This window comes from Sturnira hondurensis, unplaced genomic scaffold, assembly GCF_014824575.4.
Source record: "Sturnira hondurensis isolate 20B ecotype Veracruz unplaced genomic scaffold, ASM1482457v3 Scaffold0006413, whole genome shotgun sequence".
NCBI classification, from domain to species: domain Eukaryota; kingdom Metazoa; phylum Chordata; class Mammalia; order Chiroptera; family Phyllostomidae; genus Sturnira; species Sturnira hondurensis.
In genome coordinates this window covers 37,324,277-37,348,593 of record NW_028079044.1, presented here as the reverse complement: position 1 = coordinate 37,348,593, position 24,317 = coordinate 37,324,277, and the positions used below count along the sequence as shown (strand labels likewise).

Here is a 24,317-nt window from a genome sequence, read left to right as displayed (position 1 = left end):
GCAGCGCGGGGACGCGCGCTGTCTCTTTAAGGGAGCTCGGTCTGGGGTGGCGCTTTCCTCCGCGAAGGCTCCTTTGATATTAATAGTGTTGGTGTCTTGAAACTGACGTAATGCGCGGAGACTGAGGTCCTGACAAGCGATAACATTTCTGATAAAGACCCGATCTCACTGCAATCTCTAGCGTCCTCTTTTTTTGGTGCTGCTCGTTTCTCCGGACCCCGCGTCCTCTCGATCGCTCTCTCGCCTTTCCTTTTTTTTTTTTTTTAACAAAAACACCCCCCTCCCCTCTCCCACCCGGCACCGGGCACATCCTTGTTCTATTTCCTTTCTCTTTCTCTTGCTCTCCCTCTCTCTCTCTCTCTCTCTTTTTAATAAAGGGGGGAGGAGAAGGGGGGGAGGCAGGAAAGACCTTTCTCCCCCCCCCCCCAAAATAATCCAAGATCAACTCTGCAAACAACAGAAGACGGTTCATGGCTCTGGCTGCCGCGCCACCATCTTTCGGGCTGCGGAGGGTGTTCTTGACGATTAATCAACAGGTAAGGAGGGGAGGCCCCGGCGGCCTCGGGGCCGGGGCGCGGAGGGTACAGCGGGGGGGCGCGGGAGCCGCTCGGCCCGGCCCGGGCACCGCGCTGCGAGTGCTGCGCCCAAGCGTGTGTGCGCAAAATGTGGGCGATCGCGAGCGGGGAGCCCTGGGAATTAAAAGTGACTTTCTTTGGGGGAAAAAAAAAACAGAGGGAGAGTGTGCAGAAAGCCAAGCGAAGGCTTCTCGGGTTTCACATGCATTTTCTTTCTTCCTTTTTTTGCGCGTGTGATTTCTTTCTTTCTTTCTGCTCTTCTGCTCTCCTCCCCCCCCCCCCCCTTTGGTGGGTCTAAGGCATCTGAGCCTTAGAAAGGAGAGACTTCAAACTGCAGTAGCCCCTGGAGTCAGGAGGGTCAAGTTCAGCCGCCGGGGAGGAGGAAAAACAAACCCCCATTTGCCAAAAAAAGAAGTTTCAGGCTGGTGCCCCCTCCCCCTCGCAGCCTCGCTCCCCCCCTCTGTCTCTTTCTGGCTGATTTTAATTCTCTCCTACCGGGCGCGGCGGAGGAGCTGGAGGTGGCTGGACCCGAGGGGCCGCCGCCGCCAACACCGCCGCCGCTGCAAGTTTTCTGGGGCTCCTGACAAGCGGGGAGCAGACTAGGCACCAGCATGCACAGCAGTAAGTTGGGCGAACTTGGGAGGGTCAAGAGGGTCTCAGAGGGGGCCTTTCGTGGGGTCTCCGAAGTAGGAAAACAGCAGAGGACCGGTGTTGGCTTTGAAGAGTTTGCAAAACCAGGCTTCAAACTTTTTTCCCTTGAAGGCCCAACTGAGCTGGGGAAGGAGGGTAGTGGCATCCCCTGATGCACCGGCCTGTGCACGGCTCAGGGCGGCTTGGCCGAGGGGTCTGTGCCCAGTCCGTGCCATGTGGCAGGGCCTTGCAGCCAGGGCGCTTCCGTAGGGGCTGAGGAAGGGGCAGACTTCCTCTGCGGTGCGGATGATGCGCCATGTGTCTCGGGTCAGTGGACACTGGCCGGTGATTAAATGCCTGACAGCGTTGGTACATTCAGGCTTATGGGCGCTTCGCCTTGTGTCTAGTTCCTGTTTGGGTTCTAGAGAAACGCATCTTTGAAAGGCCAAGGCAAACACCGGCTGCCCCCTCAAATAACTCCAGGATTACAGGACCCCATGAATAATTTGAGGGTGAGGCAGGGGTGGGAACTGTTTGAAGTGCAAAGATGTTTTTGTGGCTGGGAATTTTTTTTTTTTTTTTGTTAGTACCTGTGCGAGATGGTGGTGTTTCCCCCAGGGCAGTCAGTCACCGTTTTATGGCCCTAAGACTCTAAAGCAATTTAAGTTAGAGGGCGAGAAGGACTGGTGGGTTTCAGGGAGAATCTTGGACTTAGTAAGTTTTAGGTCTTGCTTTACTTCTAAACATCTTTTTAGGCCTCATAATTGATAACTATGAAAAATTTCGAGTAAGAACGGTGGATCTTAATGATGAACCACAATTATGATAGCATATTCATCCTTAACCTATTTTGGAAAATCACGGCTAGACTTTTCAGTGAGGTAAGTGAAGTGAGAAACTTAGCGAAGTTAAATTGCAGAGAAGTTAGGCCGATTCATTGCACTTTTGTAGAGTCATTGAACTTTTGTAAATGCACCAGGTGAACAGGAAAGGGTCTGAGAGGAATAATAAGTACAAAGGGAAAACACAGATCGGCCCCGGACAAAATTATAAAGAAGCGATAACTCTAGGCCCAGTTGTTGCCTAACATTTGATTGCTCAAAGCAAAAATAAAATAGGAACCTTTCAAAAAGTCTTCAAAGTCCTTCAGCTCTTTAAGGTAAAAACCTGTGAATCTTGCTGGCTTCATGTTACTTTCCTGCTGGTTTTGGGAAAAGTTGATCATTTAGAACACGCTGCCAGAGTTACAAATGCAAGGGGCAGCGAGGGAAAGTAATGCATGCGCACAGCCAGTGCTTGACGTGGACAAAATGAGAATGAAAGTTTCTGAACTCACTGTGGTGAAGTTTCTTCCATGCTGCTCGTTTGCCTAGAGCACTTTCTCAGATATTCCACCAGTTAATGTAAAAAAGCCAACCAGCTCTGAAATGGTGTGGGCTTTTTTTCTTTCCCCAAGTATGCCAGGGTTGTGAATAAATACAGGGTTTGTATGGGGGGGGGGGTGAAGTGTTTCCTGTAAGTTGTGATGCTGACCGGACATTCTGGAAATGATACCAACAGTTTGAGGATTTTTCTTTTACCTTTAAGTGAAAGTGTATTAATGACACGGTTATCTTAATGAGTCAAAAATATTGTTGTTAGAGCTTTTCTCTCCTCGGTTTTTAAACTTTCCTTTTAAGTCGTACTCTGGGATGAAACATCTCTAGGTTCAGTTGAACAGACAAGGCCACTAATGTGCTCCAGTTTGACGATTATCCCTGGGTATTAATAATGTGAATAGAAAACTTCTGAGGGGAAATAGAGTTTACTGCCAACATTCTGACTTGATTTCTCTCAATGTGAGGCATCCTGAAGCTTTGTTAATACTCTCTTGGCAAAGTATAACTTCCCATCGGGGAGCTGATATTGGTGGCTCCCGATACATCTGTCGTATGTTGGGGTATGTGTGTGTAGAATACTTTTTCACATGTAATAATGGCCAAGTCTGACACTCTCCAGATAAATAGTGGAACATAACCAGTTCCTTCCAAAACTGTTTGTCACTCCTTTGCATTCGAGACGCTGCTGTAAGGGTCTCCGCTGCTAATTTAGATGTTGTCCTGTGTAACACTTAAGAGAAAAGTGTCCTCGTGGCTCTGCAGTCGGAGTTGATTTTAGAGCTCAGCATTTTGATGATAATACTTTAAATGATTTTTTACAGTTCTTGCTTAAAAACCAGTTAGTATCTCTATTAGTGTGCTAATCCTGGGTGAGTTGCATATGCCCCTACCATATTTTCAGTATTATTTTTACTTTTCTTTTAACTCATATTACTTCTGAGTTTACTCTGATTTCCACAATGTAGGTCTCTGGACTACCCATAAGGAAATCTTCATTCATCAGGAAAACCTTCAAAACGGAAATGGATGCAGCTGTGAAAAAGCTGCTTTTAAGATTCTAGTTTATCAATGATGTTTCTATTAAATTATTATTACTATTATTTCTCTGTGCGTGTCTATGTGGAGAGAGACAGAGAAATAATGACCACAATTTGTATTCAGTGATCTGCATATTTCTATTACGAATGCCAAAAAGTGTTAAGTTTTAATAAACTCGTCTTATCTTCTTTGAAGTAAATAAACATTAGTGAAAGTTTTAGAAGGACTTGAAGCGAACTATTTTTGAGCTAGAACTGTATTTCTAATTGGAAATGAGTACAAATTATTGTGTTAGTGGCCTTTAAATGTTTTCCATATTCAGATATGCAAAAATTACTATTTTTTACTTATATATCCCTTTGATAGCAAATAATAATGTAAGAATATTATGCTATTGTGTCTAAAGGAAAATGAACTTTAAGAAAGTTATGGGCAGGTGTTTATCATTGATTGAAAGGGAAAATGACTATTTTTGAATAAGTGATGCACTTGAAATGACTGGTGCACGTTCAGACTTATTCTTGCTAAGATACTCTCTGGTGTGTGAAATGAGGCCATTCATTCAACAGTCTGACAACTTTCCACTTGGTATTTGCCTTTGCTTAATTTAGTTTCCGCAGGACAGCTCGTGTGGTCGTCTGCATCTGTTTTTGGCAGGCATAGAAAACTATAAACTCAGACGGTTTTGCCCCGAATAGTGCGGCTCACAAGTTACAATCAATTTGATAAAAACAGTGAAGTTTTATGGACTTGCTTTCTGTTGGTCATCCTTGGTGAAGCTTTCAGGTAACAGATTTCTTTCTCTCTTCCTTTTGCTGGTTATAACTACTAATACCACTGATTACTTCTGAGTCTTGCTTATTACTCCTTTCTCTGATTTATTATTTATTGAAATTTGAGCAAATTTACAGCAGCATTGTCTAGACTTGGTTTTACTTTGTCTATCTATATGATAACTACATTCCTCTTTTGATAGGATCATACAGAAAGAACAGAATTTTTTGTTACTATAACAGTCATGATTTATGGAATTCTAGGAGCCCCTTAGATAAAATATGAAGAAACTCTTCTAGCCCTTGCCAAGCAGAAATTTAATCTAATTCTCTGAGGGTACTTGTAATTCTTAGGTGTAGAAGAGTCTAATGCACTTTGTAGTCATTTACATTGAAAAAAATGAGCAGAATTTTTATAATTATCCAAATTATTTGCCTCTTAAAACCTTTAACCAGTGGAGTAAATATGCTAAAATGCCAAGTCTTGTTTTATACTACTGTTCAGTAGCAAACAAGGGTGCAGAGGGAATAACCACTTAAAAAATCTGACCTGGTGTATAAATTGGTCTTAAGCCATTTGTTTATTTGTGTAGGGTATTTGATTAATTACATAGGGCCCTTGTAATATCTTTACTGTTGGTGTTCTGGTCACCTTTAGGGTTCTCATATCACCCCGTGGCTCTCTGATCCCTGGGAACTGACTTTGTTGGTCTTTGGCTTGGTTCTCTGTTGGGTTATAATAATGTAGAACTTCATTTAGGTTAGAAAGAGATCTTGTATACACATAGGGAAACCTCACTAAGTTTGTGGAAGGACCTATGGACGAAAATTACTTGAATTATTAGGAGTTAGGTGAAGAAGCCTGACCAACCACAGCGGCGCTGCAGGTTATTGTCGCAGCAACGTCTACTTTTTTTGTGTGATCCCACTTTTTTTTTCCCCCTCAAGAGCACAGATCCAAGTAGCAAAAAACAAAGATGAAATTATCTCTGTATTTCAAATTTGAAGCATCATTGGAAATCATTTTCCGATTCAGCGTTATGACCTGAAATACAAATGACATCCGAACGTTTCAAAGAAGATGCTAAGGCTACACTTTTGCGTTCCTAAGTACGTTTCATTAGAAATAAGAAAGAAAACTTTTAATTTTAAAAAATTTTCTACCTCTTTAAAAGCCTGCAGTAAATGCTTTACAAGTGGCTAGACACCTTCCCTGGTGGTTTAGTTTATACAAGCAGGAAACTTTCTCTCCTACTCTTTCTCTCTCTTTCTTGTTTTCTTTAAACCAACTGACGTAATGCCAAACTTTGCTTTAAAAGAACAGACAGAAGTAATTGGTAGCTTTTAACTTTTAATAATGTTCTGGATTGGTTTTAGTGGCCAAAATGCCATTTTAAAAAAAAAGTTCAAGTAAGAACGGGCTTGTGGCCTGAGGAAGAAAGGTTCTGTTGATGTAGTTATTTTTATTCTTGTTTTTCAATCTGTTATTAAAAATCTTTCCTGCTGAACACTGCTGGATTTCTCCAATTGCTCTCTGTGATGGCTGGTGCATTTCAGGTTACCGTAACTTAAACAGTTTGGGGGGTTGGGGGAGAAGTGGGTATTTGTGTTGCGTTATTTCTTTCTTATTTGGGAAAAAACAGTGGTTTTTGTTTCAACTGAGATGAATTAATTAAGATGATCAGTGGCAGCAGGTCAATGAGTATGTGTATCTAAAGAATGCTACACCTGTTAGCAACAGCCTGAAATGTGGAAGTTTAATTGTAATATTAATCATTTTTAAATACAGAGGAAGGAAAGTAGATGAAACTTTACAAAAAGTATATTTTTAGAGGGAAAGTGTTCGTTTTAAGGGTCAGTTTGTTTCTGCTGGTGATTCTTTTTTCTCCCAATTTTACACGATAATTTTAACCCTATTAATTTCACAGCATTTTTGTTTCCTTTTTTTTCTTTTTTAAATAGTCATTTTTTTTCTTTCTGATCTTGCACAGGCAAACAGAACTTTCTCGAGTTAAGAGGCAGCTTGGTGATGTTGATTGACATCAGGGCAACATCCGAACCTGGCAAGTAGGAAAATCTTTCAGGAGGGCAAAGAGATTTGTGGCAGTATTTCCTTCCACAGGCCATTCAGAGATGGGGCCCTCGCCCCAGGTAGTGGGCCCGAACTGAGAAACGTTTCTGATGTGAATTGTTAATAAGGTTTAAGGCTTGTGGCTGCTTGTCTGGGATGGCTTTGCTTTTAACCCCAAATTTGTTCTGAGAATTTTTTTTAAAAAACAGCATAGATTTTAGAAATAATATTAAAAATTAGGTATCCATGGATACCTTAAAATGTATTTCAGGGCGTGTATAATTACCATAAAAGCATTCCACATATTTAGGGAAGTTGAGGTGTTCTTTGAGCATTTGATTTACTTCATGCATTTCTCGGTTTTTCTTGTGAGACCTGTAGACTGTCGTTCAAATCAGAGACATTCTGTCTTTGCTGATTGTGTCTTTCCCTAAGGATTTGTCAGGAAAACACTTTAGGAACTTAATCTGTAAGTTGTTCGCATCAGCCTAGTGAGAGTGTCTTCAAGTAAGTCTTGGTTATTTTATTTTATTTTTTCCAAACTTTTTAAGCCTTAATTTTAAGTTAGGGGTTTCTCTGTCAATACGTGTTTATTTAATGAGTATTGGCTTATTCAAAACTTGAGGGAACAGTAATGAAGTTTAGCAAGAAGAAAGTACAAGGGAGAGGGAGGTATTCAGAGCTGCCTCCCTTTAGAATCAGCAGCTTGTTTACTGTTCAGTGGTGGGGAGGGGTCGGAGAGGCTCTGTGGACGATGATACAAAAAAAAAAGATCGTCAATTGCGCATATGATCCCCTCCCCTTAAGGTTTACTTAAACAATATGTTTCAGTTTTGCCTCAAACCATTCAGCGCCACTTCTGCTCCAAGAATCCACCAGTGTCTTGGCTCCTGAGCAATTAAGGATGACACTTTCTTATATAATCAACTGCAGTATTGTTTGAACAAAGGTAACATATTTTGCTCTGTGTAATATGGGGGTAGTTGGTGCTAGGATACCTATAATACGAGAGGAAATCTAGCAGATACTCTGGAAATGTTTGAAGTATTCACAGTACCTATTCTGGGTTTCAGTCATTGCTGCTTTGTGTGCTTGCTATTGTAGGTGTATTTCATATATGTGATGTATGTGGACTGGTTGTATGTAGATACCCTTGATGGTGGGGTCTAACATCTGAGCATAACTCTACGCTTTAAACGTGAAAATTTTAAGGAGCTACATGACCTACTTTATGAAGTCTAGAAGTGTGAAATGAGTATGGGGTTTAACTGTAATGAAGCCATCATTATCACAATACTTATTATCTCCCTTGAATTTACTAAGAAATTTAAGAAATGACCAAAAAAACCCTATAAATCAAAATGCTAACCTTTCAGTGTATTTTAAGAAATGCCTCTGAAGAGAATGTTTTCAAAGTCCCATTTTTGTTGAAAGCAGTTAAGTAATGGTGCTGTTTCTGAACATATCTTTTTCTGGGACAGCACTTTGTAATTTACAATTCTGTCGTCTCAAAACGTTATGCAGAAATAATATGGAACATGTAACAACTCTGTGCTGTGGCCATAGCATTCTTCCCTAGGGTGATGGATTCTGTGCGTCACCCCGATGAGATGCTGTTCGCTAGGCTTGTCATACTGGTTTTGAGGGTTGCTGTCTGTCCTGTTTCATCAGGCAACACAATGCAACAACTTTGGTATCTAGGTAATTGACCCAGTCAAAATAGGCTCTGGAAAATGTTCCAGATACTTTTAAGTAAGTCAGAAGCTAACTTATACATTCAATTTATTTAGCATTTCAATAAACAAATGACTCGTTGTCAGCTCTTTAAGCCTTCTATAGTATAGCGTCAAAAGGAAGTTTTTAAGTGTCTGTAGTTAATTTTGTTTCTTTTTTCCTTTATTTGGAAGGGACATGGTTCTTCTATTTGCATTTATAATTGCTTCATCTGTTAATTACTTTTTATTCATGGTAGTATGTAGTATAGTATTATAAAGAATGATGAACATATTCATATTATCTAATGTATATGTCTCAAGCCTTAAAAAGCATTAATATTATATTGAGTATTATAACAGGAAAATTAAATTATACCAGGAACCCAGTATAGCATGATAGATACAACACAAGCGATATTTAGGCATTAAGTATATTTTAGTTGTAGAAAAGAGAGATAAAAGAGATTTTGCTTTAGAGCTTTCATATATATAGAATCTGGACAGAATTTATGAAACTTACAGACAGTAAACATTGGTAATATAACATGCTTCTTGATTAGATTCTACAGTGTAGCATTCAGTGAATACTTGTGAATCACTATTTTAGTTTCTCTTTGTAGAAGCATCTATTATGTCTGAGATCAGATACATCTGTAAATAGTGTGAAGATATACAGTAGAGGTTTGTTGGTGGAATCTAAATTTCTCTATTACACGAAGCACTTTATGTGCAAAGGGATCAAACATTTCTAGTCCAGTTTTAGCTTCAGTTTCCTCTGAGCTATGCATGGTGCAGCCTGTGACCGTGTGGCTTCATGTGAACTTAGTGTGTACATGGATGTGCACATGTCTGTAGTCTCACACATATAGAATGTTTTTGCATTAAGGCACTGAATGGAATTTTAACATATATATGTTTTGAAATGACTTCAGTCTTTGTAATATACATTTTAATTACTTAACGCATCCCCACACTGAACTGGGGGTTAATTTCATGATACTTTTGGTTCTGAAATGAAAACAAGATTGGCAAAGCAAAAACCAGCCTCTACCTGTGGCTTCTCTGTGATGTCATTATCCTCACATCATCCTTAGCTCTGAAAGATGTAGAATAAATACATCAGCCTGTTTTTCTCCCAATACTGTGAAGCGGCCCAAATTTATAAAAGTTTCTGAAAGAGATTTTTAGCATTTGTTTCTGCTTTAATTTTTGAAGCCATTGGGTGTTTTTGAAAGAGAATCTAGATCACTTCAATTCTAAAAAGTACCGTTCAACTGATAAAAGTTAAGATTGGTCATATAGATATTAATTGAAATCAAGGCCCATGTCATTAAATTTTCTCAAATATTAGTCTAATCATTGAATGATTCATAATTCCCGGTTGACTATTTTTAGATACACCTTTGTGCTTTTTTAAAATCATGTATTATTTGTATTTGGTGGCTGAATTTTTATGTTGACAAAACAATTTAAATTATAACTGGGAAAATCACAGGTGATTATGTTTAATATAGTCTTCAACTTATTCTTTTTAAAGATTATTACAAATGTTGCTTCTCAGTTAAAGTTAAGTTGTAGAAAATAACCTAGGTACAAGTGGCCAGAGCAATTACACCTCCAAGTAATAAGTAACTTAAAACATTATTTTCTGTAATTGATAAGCAGATATCAATTTTTACTAAAGATGTTTCTCCTTTACATTTAGAATGAATTTGCAGGGCATTCACTGTGTGTAAGATTTGGTCATTTACTATAAGAAAGTCACTGCCATCTAAATCTCAATGACAACGAACAGTTTATTTTACTTTCTATCTCATCACTGTTTATTTTACCTTTAAATGCCCCGTTCTTAGGACAGTTTATGCCAGGGAAAGAGTGCCCTAGTTATTTGCTTTTTACTTTTGCTTTGTACTCAATAAGTTTTCAGTAAGAAAGGTGCCACTCATGAAATGTAAGGCCAGTAGTAAAAATCATACTGTATGCATTGCATGTGTAAATAGGGGTTCATGATCTTGCGTGTTCACTTCGTCAGACATTTAACTCTTTGCTGTTACACTTATGGGCACACCTGTCATACGTTTTACTCTCAGGGTAGTTCAGCATATCATTGTTAATGCTTAATTGTGCATGCCTGCTCTGGACACTCCCTGGATCCCTGGATGTATCATCGGTAATGATGAACATTTAAAAATGAGACCAATAATGCTTAGAAGTGGAGAATAAGATGTTAATTATGAGGGGAAGCAGGTTTTCCTCCTCTTTGTTTTTCCCACTTTCAGTTGCTCTTAAGAGACTTAGATAATGTACAGTTCATTATAACGCATGGAACAATTGCTATATATAGCTTCGTTTATTTGCATATTTTTGACGTGGAAGACTTCTGCCCTCTTTGCCTGTGTGGTACTTGGGAATTTTAGATAAACCCCATTGGGGTCACACTCATCAGTTCCGGCTCTGCGTGACAAAAAGCATTCTCTTGCTTCTGTTCCGCTACTGTGCTGTTTCCCTTCAGGAGTGGACGTCCTGTAAGTTAATTTGGCATTTGAAAGCACAACCCGAATTTTTCCTTTTTGAAAACCCTCTGGCTGGTTTTCAGAGTAAGCAGAGATCACAGGCAATGGGATGTCGTTCATCGCAGGATGCTAAGGGAAATTACGCTGAGACCCAGCATGCTTCTTCGGGGTTATTCTGCCATGCTTCATGGCCATTTTTTCTTTTTCTTTTTTTTTTTTCCTCTTTGGGTTCTAATATTTTTGTTTTTGGAGAAATAAGTATTTTTCTTTTTAAAGGACAAATGTGCCAGCTGTGGAATTTTCACCTACATTTGTTTATTATACTATTTGGAGGGGGCAGTATTTGAACAGGAGGAGGCTCAAATACTGTAAAATAATATTTATTGTTTGTTGCAAGCAGGCCTTTGCCATCCCATTTGTACGAGGAAATACATAGAATGAAATTAAAGAAAGTTGTATAAATTTGAAATAATTGTGAGCACCAACTGTGACATATTTCCGGCAAAAAGATTAAGACCATTTTAGTTACTCAGCACTTCTCCCAAACTCTGTAGTCCCAGTTTACAAATCTATATTTGACAAGTTGATCACAGATGATGCTTGAAATGAATGTGTCTTGATTCAGGGAAGAGGGTAACTTACATTATTCTCACTGTCAGTAAGCTTTATTTAGATTTGCAAGAAACAGAATGCCAGCTATCATGTTATCAAGGCTTTGAAGTTATTACTGAAGAGTTTTATTGTTTGTGGTAGCTTATGTTCAATAACATCAAGCACAGGCAGCTTAACATATTTGTACATTGAGCCCTAGCAAAGTTCAGTAAGTGATTGTGTTTCCGTCAAGGTTCAGGGAGGAATGTACTAGAGTAACAGTCCTCTGCTCATGGTGATTCCGAAGTTTGGAATTTGTAGCTGATTTTGGGGAGCTACGGCATAAATGTAACACCAGGTAGAAATATTCAGGGTGATCACATTTTATAAAAGTTAGTTCTGTCTTTCACATCTAGGAAAATACAGCAGTGAATGTTTGCGTTTTGTGTGTTTTGTCTCCAAGCAGAGGAAACTGACAGTTTTATGTTTTAAGTGCCGAGAGTTGTTCTTGGCTAAGCAGTTCCTGAGTTAATCACTGGGATGTTAACTTGAAATTTTGTCCTTAAGAAGTTTTCAATTTTTAAAACGAAATACGCTCCCATTAATTCCAAATTGACATTCTGCATTCTGCATTGGTTTTTAGAGACATGTTTTTCAAATTCTCTTTTATTACTTGAAGTCCATTGAAATATTTAGGGTTTTTTTTAAAGCTTTTCAGAAAAGAGAGGATATACTTTATCTTTTTTAAGGGTTTTCTTATTACAGAGTTCTCGTTATTTCCCATAAGATGCAAATTAATTTGCATTATTTTGTATTTTTTCCTTTTGTGTTATCTTTTTAGAACCTCATTTTGAAAAATCAAATTGAGAGATCAGTGATTTCAGCTCTGCTTCCATACCTTTCTGTGATAAGATATTTTGGTTATTTCTAAGGATTCACTGTGGAGAAATCCTTATCATGCTATTTGCATGCTTTTATTTTTACCTTAAAAAAGAGTGGTGTTTGAAAATCCTGTATTTATTTTTTGAGATAATCACAAAAATTCTGAAGGCTATAAAATAACATGACCTTTAGTTATTTCTCATTTCCGTCTTAGGCAATTTCTTACCTACAAATGTGACTGAAGGAAAAAGGTAAAAAATATTTTAACCAGCCTTCAAATCAGTTTGAGGTATTCTTTGGAATTTTCCAAAAGTCATAAGAAAATATTAAATACTGTCAACACACAAAGTTAAAATGTAACCTGTGTCACCACTGAAGATGTTAACCTGATGTGTTTTAGTGGAAAGATGTTTTAGTAGAAAGAAAATTTTTTTTAGTTTTGCCTGCATTTTAATTTTTTGTAAATGACTTTGCTTGAAATGATTGACGTCCTTAAATTATAGTTGTGTGTAAAGCAAATAAGGCTGCTACTATAAAGAAGTAACAGCTTCGCACATTCATCCAAAGACTACTTACAAATATTTTCCTTTGGAGTAAATGCTTCAGGCCCTAAAGAAAAAGCTATCAACTGCAAACTTAGTATCCCTAACAAATCACCCAAGCTACTCACTGAAAGTGGAATTGACTCTGAGAGAGCCTGTTATTTGCATGGTGGAGTGTATTTGACAGTATTTTGGTGTCTCCACTGGTAGAAATGTGGACATTTCAACCAACCGCCTCCTTGTTTGGTCCTTGTGATGTCAGGAGAATGTTTTGCCAAAAGTTTGGTCCAGTGTAATCAAAACCGTGTTGTTGCAAGTCGGCTAATGTGATGATTTGAAATCATGTTTATTGTGTTATTTTGAAAAGAGAATTTAAAAAATTTACCTATTTGAAATCTAATGGAAGAGCCAAACCAGTTTTTTTTTTTTTAGATTTAATTCAAAGCCTCTAGAGATAGATAAGGAATAAAAAAACAATTCTCCAGATCGCTTCTTCTTTTCCTAATGTGGGAGAAAGGGGGGTTATTTACATAAATGATATTGTGGAAATAATTGGTCCCCTTTACTTTGACAACAGGTGATCATGTGAAAATATCAGCAAAATGTCTGAGCCCAGTAATACGTGCTCTTTATTTCATTAGGTTACATCATTAAAACCATGGACAAAGGAAATAAACAGAAGAATAAAAATGTAATCGCCTGTCTGAGGTCAGATGGAGAGTGGACCGCATAGCCTGCGAGAGTTTTCTTAGTTTTGTGCTTGTGCTGGAAAAACCGCTCCCAGCTGCTGTGCTGATGGGCACCGAGTTCCTCTTATGTGTGCGAATGTGTGATATCCTGCTTCCCACATCCATGAGGAAATGTGGATCTAGGCTGGAGAGTCTTTTAGCCTTTTTGTTGTTGTTGTTGCGGAAAAATAGACCCTGGCCAATAAAACACTTTTACTCCATGGCTGAAACTCGCCTTGAATGGTGAGTCGGAAATCTGCTGTTCAAGTTTAAGTTCTGTTTCTTTGTTTCTCTTTCACTGGGGTATTATTCAGGGTGACCCTAAAGATCATACTTTATTTTGAATGGCAGAAGGGACATGAGAGTTACTATCCACTCTAGCAGAATCATCTTGTTTTACAAAGGAGAAAACAGAAGATTAAGTCAAGTGAATTTCTCATGATCATACAGCCCCTTATAGATAAAGGACTGAACTTGAACCTGTGTCTGGTCACCATCCTCCTTTACACATAAGACACTAGACAGTTTTGGTGTTTGTTGAGGAAGTCTGTCTAATGTTTGAGATTCATAAATCTTTACTTTTCCTTTTGCATATAGATTTGAGAACAGAATTAAAATATTGTTTGGTAGTAAGCAGCAGAGAATTGATCATATAATAAGTTGGTATATTGATATTATTTCCCTATTAATACCTCATGGAGAATGGGGAATCAAGTTTAGTTTAGACCTTATCCTGGAGGGTTAAAAAATTACTTTGGACAATCTAGGCCTAATGTTTCCTTCAAACACTTGAGTGAGAGACATGTCTTTGGATTCACTTATATAAAATCCAGTTGGTACTAAAGAATTGCTTATAAAATGGTTATTAATAAGAAGTTTATTTGCATTATTAGTCTCTTTTTAGGTTAAACTAACTCCAACATTTATCTTTTTTGAGACCAATTAAAAAATGTCCCGTTTGTATTAAGGACTTTTTGTCTTCCAAGAAACTGGGCTTTTTTTTTTTTCATTTATAACAGCCATTAGTCCCTTGGTTGGTTGAAAACTATAAACAGCATCTGTGAGATTAGGCCTAAAATGTGCAGTTAGTTACCAAAACACGGTTGAGAAATTATTTGCAGTAGTCTGTGTAAACTCCTCAGCATTTATAGAAACAGAGTAACAGAAGAATAACGAAGGAGCCTCGTTAATTTAATGCCTTTCTTCTTAATCCTGTCTTTTGAGTGATACATTTTAACCTAAGTGTAGTGAAAATTAAAATTTAATGCCTTTATTGTTTTAGAATTTCTTTAATCTTCCATTTTTATCCTTGAGCTTGATACCCAAGATGGATGCAGTTACCATTTCTTTATTGATTAAGTGAAGCTGATTCTAATAATTTATTTGTTGCATTGGGAAAACAGGAAAATTTTTTCTCCTTAGACACCTGAAGTATTTCATTTAAATTTCCTTTTTTTAAGTTGTCTTTCAGTGCTAATAGTTATGTTGCATAATTAAAGGGTTAATGTATCTTTCTCCATCAGTGAAATACACGATTTACAACCCTGGGTGCCACTGTTATTTCCTTGTTTGTTTTGAAGAATTGCAGTAATTGCAGAAAGATGTTGTACCCACGACATCCTGTAAACTCTTGTCAAGTGGGCTCCTGCAGTGACTGTGGACAGCCCGAGGAGGTGTGTCAGACCCAAGAAATGGGCCTGTTTGGCCCGGAGTCTGAGTGGGACTCATTTCATGTTGAGTTGCAAGGTGCCTTTCATGTGTTTTCAGCTGTTTGTATTTCAGTTGATTTAATTTGGTCATGTTGTTTCATTAATGGTACTTTAGGTGAAAACCCTTTATAAATGGCTGTGGATAGTTTTTCCTTTAAAATGGCACAGTTTGCTTGTGGTGAATGATCATATTCAGTCAGTCAGAGATCATCAATGAAATCAGAGAGCAATGGAATGATTATCCACATTAAAAAGCAATTCTTCCAACGTGGGTTAAAGAATATGTTGGTTATCCCACATAAAATCTCTTTCTTGGTGTAGTGAGCGAGCTGTACAGGAAGGGCTGGAAACCTCTGTTATTCTTATTACATAACTACCAAGGAATTTTTTCCAACACTTTCTCTGGCTTTTATCTTTTTATATAGTTGATTTTTAAATGCTGACTATTAATTATAGTTTAAAATCCAAGGTATACCTGATAGAACCATAGGAAATGCTAGAAATGCCTCGTTTGCCCTAGTTTTCCTTTATGTGATTTAACATTTATTTTCCTAAATAAATTACTGGATTCTCCAATATATGGACTATTTCTTTTTTCTTTTTTTTTACTTCAGGGGATCAGAACCTTGCTGTGTCTTTTTGGCATTGCAGACCAAAATAGGTTCAAAGTGACTCTTATTCCGGGCTTTGCTGATCAGAATGTACTTTCTTGTTGACTTTTAAAAGAGATTACACCCAGAAAAGGTTTTTAAAAGATGAGTTTTTGTATTTTATTTTTCCTTGCCATTTGGTAAGGGATTTGCTTTGCTGATAAATCAGTATGCCTTTAATTTTACTCCCCCTTCATCACGACTCTGCCATTATATTGACTTACTCTTGGTAACCCTCCTCTCACACATTCCTCGTTATATTTTGCAGTCTGTTTCACACTTGCTCTCGTGGCACAAGTTTGTGAGCCAAGACTGTCCCGGATGTTTTGTAGAGGGTCGTTGAGTGCGTTTATCTTCTGCCCATTTGGATTGTAATCTAGTGGTAGGTATTTATGGAGCATTCTTGGAGTCTAGGAAAAATCCAGTTGCGATTCTGTAGCTGATAGAGGGCTGCTGAAGCTGACTGGTGGGTGAGGGTTTAAGCACTGGGGTGATTTTAAGTAATGATGGGCAAATATTCAACCTATCTCCTTTGACAATGTGGAAAAATACAAGGTAAAACAAGACAAAAGGCTACTTTTTATTTATTTCCAGATGGATTTCATCTTGTTCTTGGCATGGCATGGAGTCAAAATGTTGCTCTTTGAGATTTATTAATTAGAATGTTCTTAAGCCAGATATGGAATGTGGTCTATTTTTTTTCAGAATAAAGATAAACCTACTCAGATATAAAAATAATCCCAGAGTGGGGAAAGTATGGAAAGCCTGAATCTGGGGTTCCTTCCATGTACACCTTTGCTTCCGGGCTCAGTGAACTCTGCCAGGCAGATTCCCTTGGTCAATGGTGCTGCACAGAGCACACCAGTGGCCTCGTGGTGGCCAAGCCCAGTGGCCATTCCATCTGACTTCATCTCTTCAATAGACTGGGTGCTGCCTGTCGTTTTCCTGCCCGTCCGTCCTGGCTTGGCTTCTAGGGCCCTGCCATACTTGTTCTCGTCTATCCTTGACTTTCTTCATCTCTACGCTTTTCCTTGAGGAGTATAAGCGTTCAGCTTTGGATCGGAATGAAATAACTCCAGTGCAGTCACCTCTAGACTAACTTGGCTTCTGAGTTCCAGTGTCTGTGCTCTTCCAATGCCACTGCCATTGGAACTCAAATACTCAGTCCCAGAGCATTCTGCAGCCAGCCTGGGTTCATGTTCCTCCCTCTGAGAAAGCCTGTGCATCTAACCCTGCCTAGAGGAATTCTGCCCGTTCCTCAGGTGTTGGTTTTGTAATTCTTCTTTCGGAAGCCTTCCCACTGCTCTTTGTTTAGATGTAAACACCCCTGTTCTGGGCTCCTGTTGCAAGCTTGAGGAGAGGGAGAACATAACCCAATTCATGTTTGTTCTCTTTACAATGCCTTGGATATGGTGGCTTCTCAAAAGGGTTGCATTAAATTGGCACATGGGGGAAGAACACTTCGTCCAGAAGAGCGCGAGACTTTGAGATGTTGAGAAAATCATGAAATTGGGTTGTCAGGTTTCAGAGAAGAAAAAGATTACCTGATATTGCCTAATCAATACACATTTCTTGGAGTTTCCCTAATGTATTTTTCCTAAAGTGTAACAGTGCTGGCTGTGCCTTAATACGTTGTGTTTTGCAGTGTGCTTTCAAGTTGTCTTTTATTGATTAGTATCACTAAGTCAAGTATGACAGTGTCAGGGAAACTGAGGCAAAGGGAGGCCCCAGTACATTTGCAAACTAGAGAAAAATGAAAACCCCAGCGCCTTGTTGTGCTTTACTGATACTGTATCTAAGGTACTAGGAAGTAATCAAAGATACAAAGGAATAAATGACGTGCCCTTGACACACGAGCGATGACAGTGCTAGGCTGCAAGGTCGTGAGTTGGAAGTGTGCGGTTTTAATGGCCATGTATGGAGTATTTGTCAGCCCAAATGTGATGCTGGAGGTCAGTGGCTTCTGTATTGGCTTCGTGGTGAAAGTTACCTGTAAGTGACCCAATGCTTGGATTCTAAAGGGACAGGGTGATGTGTATCTTTGGAAGATCTAACAAGGGTATTGGTGGGTAGGGTGTGTCAGGAGCTGAGCGGAACCATAGTAATGCGGCTTTGGGGGGCCCGGGTTTAAGGCAGTGACAGCGAACCCCTTTTTGCTCTATTTAATATCCAGGCTCCTTACGAGATGGCCAGTAAAGTGGTAGCTGAATAATAGCTTCTGAGACATTTCTCATGTTGGAACAAGAATGCCTGAGACATCTTTGAATGTTTCGTTTTTAATAATCACCTTTCATTTCATCTTAAAAGTGAAGGAAAAAAATTGAAGTTTGGTTTTAAAGGCCATCTCCTTAGCCTTCTCTCTGTAGTTTTTTCTTTTAAACTAAAAAAAAAAAAAAAACTTTCCTTAATCTGAGAATTAAGAAGTTCTTTATTTAATATGTGAATGTTAAGCACATAAATATCATTTTAAACAGCTCTGGAAAGTTATTATTGTGCATTTCCAGATCTGAATGGACATGGACCTGTGAAGAATAAATCAAGGAGAAGATCTATTTAACAAATTTCTTTACTTCTAGGACTCACATTTATCTATTCTTCCTTAATAATAAAACATTCCAAAGCTTTTTAGAAACCTTAGCTAGCTGCATTTTCAAACATGTTTTTCTAATGTCCTCTCATGTCTATGAGAAACTTTAAAAATCCTGGAACGGAGACTGTTGGATGTTTCACAGTAGTACCTGTCTGAATTTTACAAACTCTTTATTGACAGTAGAAAGAGTTTCGTTGAAGAGTACAGTCTAGTTAATAAATAAGAGTTCTTAAATCCTCTGTACTTTTCCACAACTGAACCAAGGGGCGCGTACTTTGGGTTGAAAGTGAGCAGGCGAAATTTAGTCCTGCTGTTCTGGTCCTGTTGGTGGCTTAGAAATCCCTTTATTGCAGTTTCATAATCCCTGACATGACTCTCCAGCTCTCACGTCTGTTAGATGCAGAAGGAGAGGAAGGAAATGTATGTTTTGGCTCCATGAAAATGTTCCTTATCAGACTGTATGTAGGAGGAGTGGACGCACTTGAAGACGCCTCCATGGGCCAGCTGGACAGCACGTGCACGGGGCCAGTTTCCTGTCTGCTAAAGCTGCGAGGTGCCCTTTGATGATGGGAAGGAGCACATTTATTAATGTGTCAGTCGTAGTGTTTGCACTTGTGAAAATCAGGGAGCAGAGGGCATGCAAACTTTGCCCAAAGGCTGGACATAGTTTGCATGGAAATGAGCGGTGTAGAGCAACAACAATCTGATTTGGTCTATGCATAGCCAGCACTGATCACTAAATAAAAGTTGGGAGCAGCCACAGGCCATGGGTAGAGCTGGGTAGAGCTAGGCTGGCCGGGGAAAAGGCTGCTTGCTTCTCAAAGAGCTTAGCCTTCCACGAGGGGCCGCCTTTAAATGATGATCAGGGCCCCTAGTTTTTGAGCTCTCTGCTGAGAGTACTGTCTCCATGTGGACAGGACCTGCAGCTATCACATTTCTCAGGGAAGTTTTAATACATTGCCTAGGCTCTGACAGGTAGCAAGAGCAGCGTCAGGACTGGAAGCCAGGCAATCTGGCTGGAAAGTGAAGGCTTTGGGAATCAGTCTTTCTGATTCCTTTCTGATTTCTTCCTTTCTCATCAGCTGTGAACAGGGTTTTGAACTGCTGTATTTGCCAGAGGTTTCAAAAACTAGGTGGCTTCTATATCAGCCCTGTTCCAGGCTTTCTTCTTAGGCCCCAATCTACCTTTGTTCATTGTCAGTGATAAAACCGTCACCTTTTTATATAAGGCATTTAAAACTCTGGCTTTAGTCATGATTCACATTCTACTTGTGTTTTTTCCACCGTGATTCAAGCTGCAATCTCCTGGTTAAAAAAAAAAAAATCATATTAGTCTAAGTAACTGCCTCTTCTTGGCTCCATTACAGTAAAAAGTCTGTGATCAGCAATCTCCGAGGGGAAGTTGTTGAATGACATGGAGATGTGGTACTGTCCCTTTAATCCTCAGGACTTTGTGTTTCTTAAGTTATTTGCCCTTTCCGGTAACTCCTTCTGCTCCAAGTGGGGTCTTCACAAGTGTGGCATCCTGACTTAGCTTCTGTGCAGAACCACAACATAAAAAGGAGAGGTTGGTTCGGGTCAGACTTAAAACAAGCCGACCCAAAAAATCCATAAATAAAAACCCCCAACTTTTGTCATTTAAGTATTAGCCTTTTTGTCTCTGTTGGATTATTTTAAAGAAGTAACTTATATTTATGAATAAGCATAAAGATGCAGCGTGTTTTGGTGGTTAGTATAGTCACAGAACTAAAAGCAAAGAGTAACACAGCTCTTTTTCCTTTGATTTTTCTTTTAAGGAGAAATAAAGAATCAGAACCGCAGATGAGTAGCAAAAATAGGATTCCGTTTTTTCACTCCTCGCCAGGAAGCTGCAGAGTGAGCTGGCTGTCTTGGAAGGAGGCTGCTTGCTGTCTGTGGCCCTGCCTTTGAAGCTGCAGGCGCGGGAGCTTTGTGTGTGTCGGTGGTGTTCTCTTGCGCATGAACCCCAGGCCGGCTGCAGCCACCACGCGCGCCCCTACCCGGGCTGTGGGGTGGGCGTGTTGTCGCAGGAAGTCCTGCGGAGGCCGTGGTGTGCGCGCTGGCTCCCCCTTGTACCTCGGCGGGCTGGCTGGTGCGCGCCGGGCTCCCAGCCCCGCTCCTTGCTCTCCTCCGGGCTCGTCTCTCCGTGTAAGCCCTGCCCTGGGGTGAGCCGCCTGCAGCCCGCCTGGTGCTCGCCTTTCCCTCCGCCTGCATCTCCTACCTCCCTGCCCTTCTCCCCACTTCCCAGCTTGGTTTCCTGTGTCCTCTATCAACTCTCCTTGTCATGTCTTCTCCCTTGCTTCCTCTTTTTTCTGCTGCCTTCCTTTGATTTGATGCTCAAATTTCATTTCCTCCTGCTGATCCCAACATGGGTTTATCAACACTCCTCTCCATTCACCTACCTACCCGTGTGTTGTGTGCAACATGTGGGCATAGTCGCCAGGGAAGACATACCTGAAGTTCTAGGTTTTCTTTACAGTAATTAAAAGTGTATTATTACTCATTCGGTCAGTCACATACTTTTTGAGAGTTCTCATGGAGCTGCTTACACCAGTATTTCTGATATTTGTAAGTGTATTTATTCGTGCAAACACGGATGGAAGGATTGTGTCTCCTGCATTCTCGGCCGGAAAGCTCTGGATAAAATAAATGTAAGAAAGTCAAATGCACTAAATCACAATTCGCGTTATAATGGAGCAGTCTTTATCAGCAGAGCAAGCCTCTCTGGAGTGGCTGGAGCTCCTGGGAATTGAGGCCTTTATATTTTTCTTAAATTACAAATTTTGAGACATTGCCCTGCATGGATCCCTATCAAGTTCTATCCCTGTACATCATCGAGTTTATTTTTAAATTAATTCTTTCTGAAGCCATGCTTTTTCCACCCTCTGTACTCATTTCTTTTTCTGGGAGCTCGTATTATTAAGCCCATATCATGGCACACCAGTATTTTTAGTAGAGCTGCTCTTAAAGCTCTTAGTACAAGACATGTGTAGCAAGGAATGAACTTGATTGAGTCATATAATATGTGCCCAGTTGCTTCATTTTTTTGCCTTGACAAATTCATTCTGATCGACGGAAAGAAAATAAGTGATATACAGGCTGGATGTGAGGGGACCCCTTTAACTTGTACATGGTACATGATGGGGTTTATGTATTGATGCCTTAGTTAATTTTAAAATTCAAAAGAAGAGGGACATGTAGGCCCTTCTTTTAAACTTACAACAGATTAACCTCGAGCATTGCTGTGGACAGGGGGACTATAAAAAGTGGTTCTGAAGTAGCCGGGGCCTTGTTGATTTCATAAGAGTATAAAACTGGAGGTGCTTTAATATACTACATTTTAAGGTAACATGTTGAAAAGAAAATAATAATCGTATGATCGAAAATAAAAACAACACTGATTCAGTTAGTAAGTACCGGTTCTGTCCTCAAACTTAACTAAATATTTACCCTATGAAAACAAAGGTACTCAAGTCAGCACCGGGAACCTTGATTCTAACATACAAACGAAGGCTGAGCCCATCATGAAGTTTTCTTCTTGTTAGAGCAGCCATTCCTAGAGCCCAGGAGGTCTTATTACCTCAGTGGTCATAAATGTGCATCCTAATATTTTTCAGCCTTTTTTAAATGCATTTTTTCAATTATTTGAGCACTTTGGCCTTTTCCCAAGCTTATTTGTTTTCCAGATATGTGCAGTACAAAATAGGATAAAGAAGTTCCATCTATCCCATTGCCTTCTGGGACCTGTGATTGTCTGAAGCAGGCTAGTGTCCAGCTGGGTTAGAGCAGTAGGTCGTCGCTGTGTTTTCCTATCTGTGGTGTGGCCTTGTTGGATTGAAATCAGAATTAGAGTAAGTCTCTACCGTCTGTAGTTTAGAGTTTCCCCAGTGACCCTGTAATACTACCTGGGAGCAGGCTGGAGGGAGGGGAGAATCAATGTAAACTATATAAGGAAAGCAGGTTTCGTGAATGCCAAGGGGCTGTGAGAATACTTATGATTACAGTAATAATAATTATAATCATTGTCTTGTTTTCAGTCTTTTTAATTGTTGCATATCACTAACTATGGAGTGTTCACTTAGACTGTTTCAAATGGTGTTCCTAAGGCCTTGTTATATTTTTTAATTCAAAAAGTGAATATTTAGGATATAAACAGAGCGGACTTATAGAGGAGAGTAGCATGAGTTAATTCCAGAAGCTTCACTGGTATCGTTTCCTTGGAAGAATATATGCCTTAATTCATCAGAGCTCACGTTTGGATTTCTGTTGTAGAAACATTGGTGTTCACGGCCACTCTGAATGTAAAAGTTACTGAAAGACATGTTTGTGTTTTTTCACATTGTTTGTGCCTTCATTTTTGGATCGTTAAGGACCCATGCCATCACTTTTATTTTAAACTTATTTACATCGGTACTTAATTTTAAGACATGATGTTTTTTAATGTGTATCTTTTTGAAAGCCAGAGATTTCCAGTCAACAGCTTACTTTTTGTATTTATTTCATGAAATGTCTTCCTCTTCTCCCAAATGAGTCTTACGGAATCTTCCTGCGGAATTAATGATTGTGTTATTTGTCAGGAGGCTGTGGTAACTTTGTCAGAATACATCAGGCCCTTTCCTTGGTAGTATCTCACAGATAATATTTAGTTATTCACTCTGGGCATTTCAGAATTTGTCTTTTTTCCATATGTGGGATATGTGATTATAAGCACTCTGTGAATAAATATGATTTGTTACTACTGAGGTCACCCAGTTCTTTCCGCAGGAGAATAGTAAATAGTCATGTGGTTTTATAGCCTCTCTAGGCTGTGCTGTATGGTGCCGCGATTCCAAGGCATCAGTTGCGACCACATGTGCTAAATTTTCAGGTTTGGTGTGTGTGAATTATTTTTTTTTCCTTTTCAGGAGGTACGCATGCTTTTAACAGTGAAGATAACAATATTTATTCACAAAATGGGTCTGTTAAAGAAATAGCAAAATGATTAAAATTAATGAGGTTTTTTTAAGTTTAGAAGCTCAAACTATCATGTGAACAGTGACACATGAGATGTCATTTAATAATTTCTAGGAGAAATTACAGTGAACCATTGGAATTATTTTTGATTCGATAGAAAAGAAGTACTCTTGAGAGTACTAATACTAAGTTTTTGTTGGCACATGCTCCTGTCGAATTATAGTTGGAATAAAAAAGTCACGAGCTCTGGCACTAAGGGCTCACAGTGTATTGATTAGAAAACTAGAATTTCTCTTTTTGTTGTGTAGGTATTCAAACAATAGAGGAAGTCCCAGAAATCACCCAGTTTCCAAAATGAGACTTGCAGAGGGTCTGAATGATGTGATTCTTTGGAAATTTCTTCATGATATAGACACAGGTCCTCATATGTTTTGTGTTCTGCAGTAAACAAACGAGTCAGTAGGTTTCTATCTATACTTGTATTTGTATTTATATTGTACTTATGATTTACACATACAGCATTTGATACAATAAGTATGCCTACTTAAAATCACAGTCCTTGACTTTGGAAATCGAGTGAACCAAAAGTGGAGCTTTTGCCGCTCCCTTCACAGTTGTGTTTCAATACAGATTTTCAGTGACTGGAAGTCATTTCCATATTCTGGTAATTTGATAACCCATTTTGAAATGCATCTGTGAGCTCATTGTGATTCCACGTGTCTCTAATGAAAGGCATGTGAAGGTATAGACTGAGAGGGTGAGCTGTGGTTGGTCTCTACGGAGACCCTGCTGCCCCTTCTGGGCAATCCTTAACCCAGAACCTGCTCAAGTATTTGCTATAACAGAGTTTTCCAAAATTTGAATGATGTCACTTTGGAAAGCTGTGCCAAGAAACAATGTGGCAGTTTCTAAATTTTGTGAAGCTAAAATCCCTGGTTGCAAGAAAGAGTACATGCCACA

At 39.3% G+C, this 24,317-nt stretch overlaps 1 protein-coding gene across 3 annotated transcripts in view; it reads left to right on the top strand.

Moving 5' to 3' along the window:
- Positions 1–357: 357 nt before the first annotated feature.
- The window catches only part of TRPS1 (transcriptional repressor GATA binding 1), a 233,423-nt gene continuing 209,463 nt past the window's right edge, over positions 358–24,317 (top strand). For 2 of the 3 annotated variants that reach the window (XM_037048427.1, XM_037048424.1), the window contains exon 1: positions 358–536. Coding sequence is in view for 1 of the 3 variants with exons in the window: in XM_037048425.1 (XP_036904320.1) it covers positions 1,187–1,196 (10 nt within the window). In the remaining 2 variants the exon portion in view is untranslated. Of the gene's footprint in view, positions 537–1,071; positions 1,197–24,317 lie in introns of those variants that run through there. The other variant, XM_037048425.1, reaches the window with a different exon arrangement.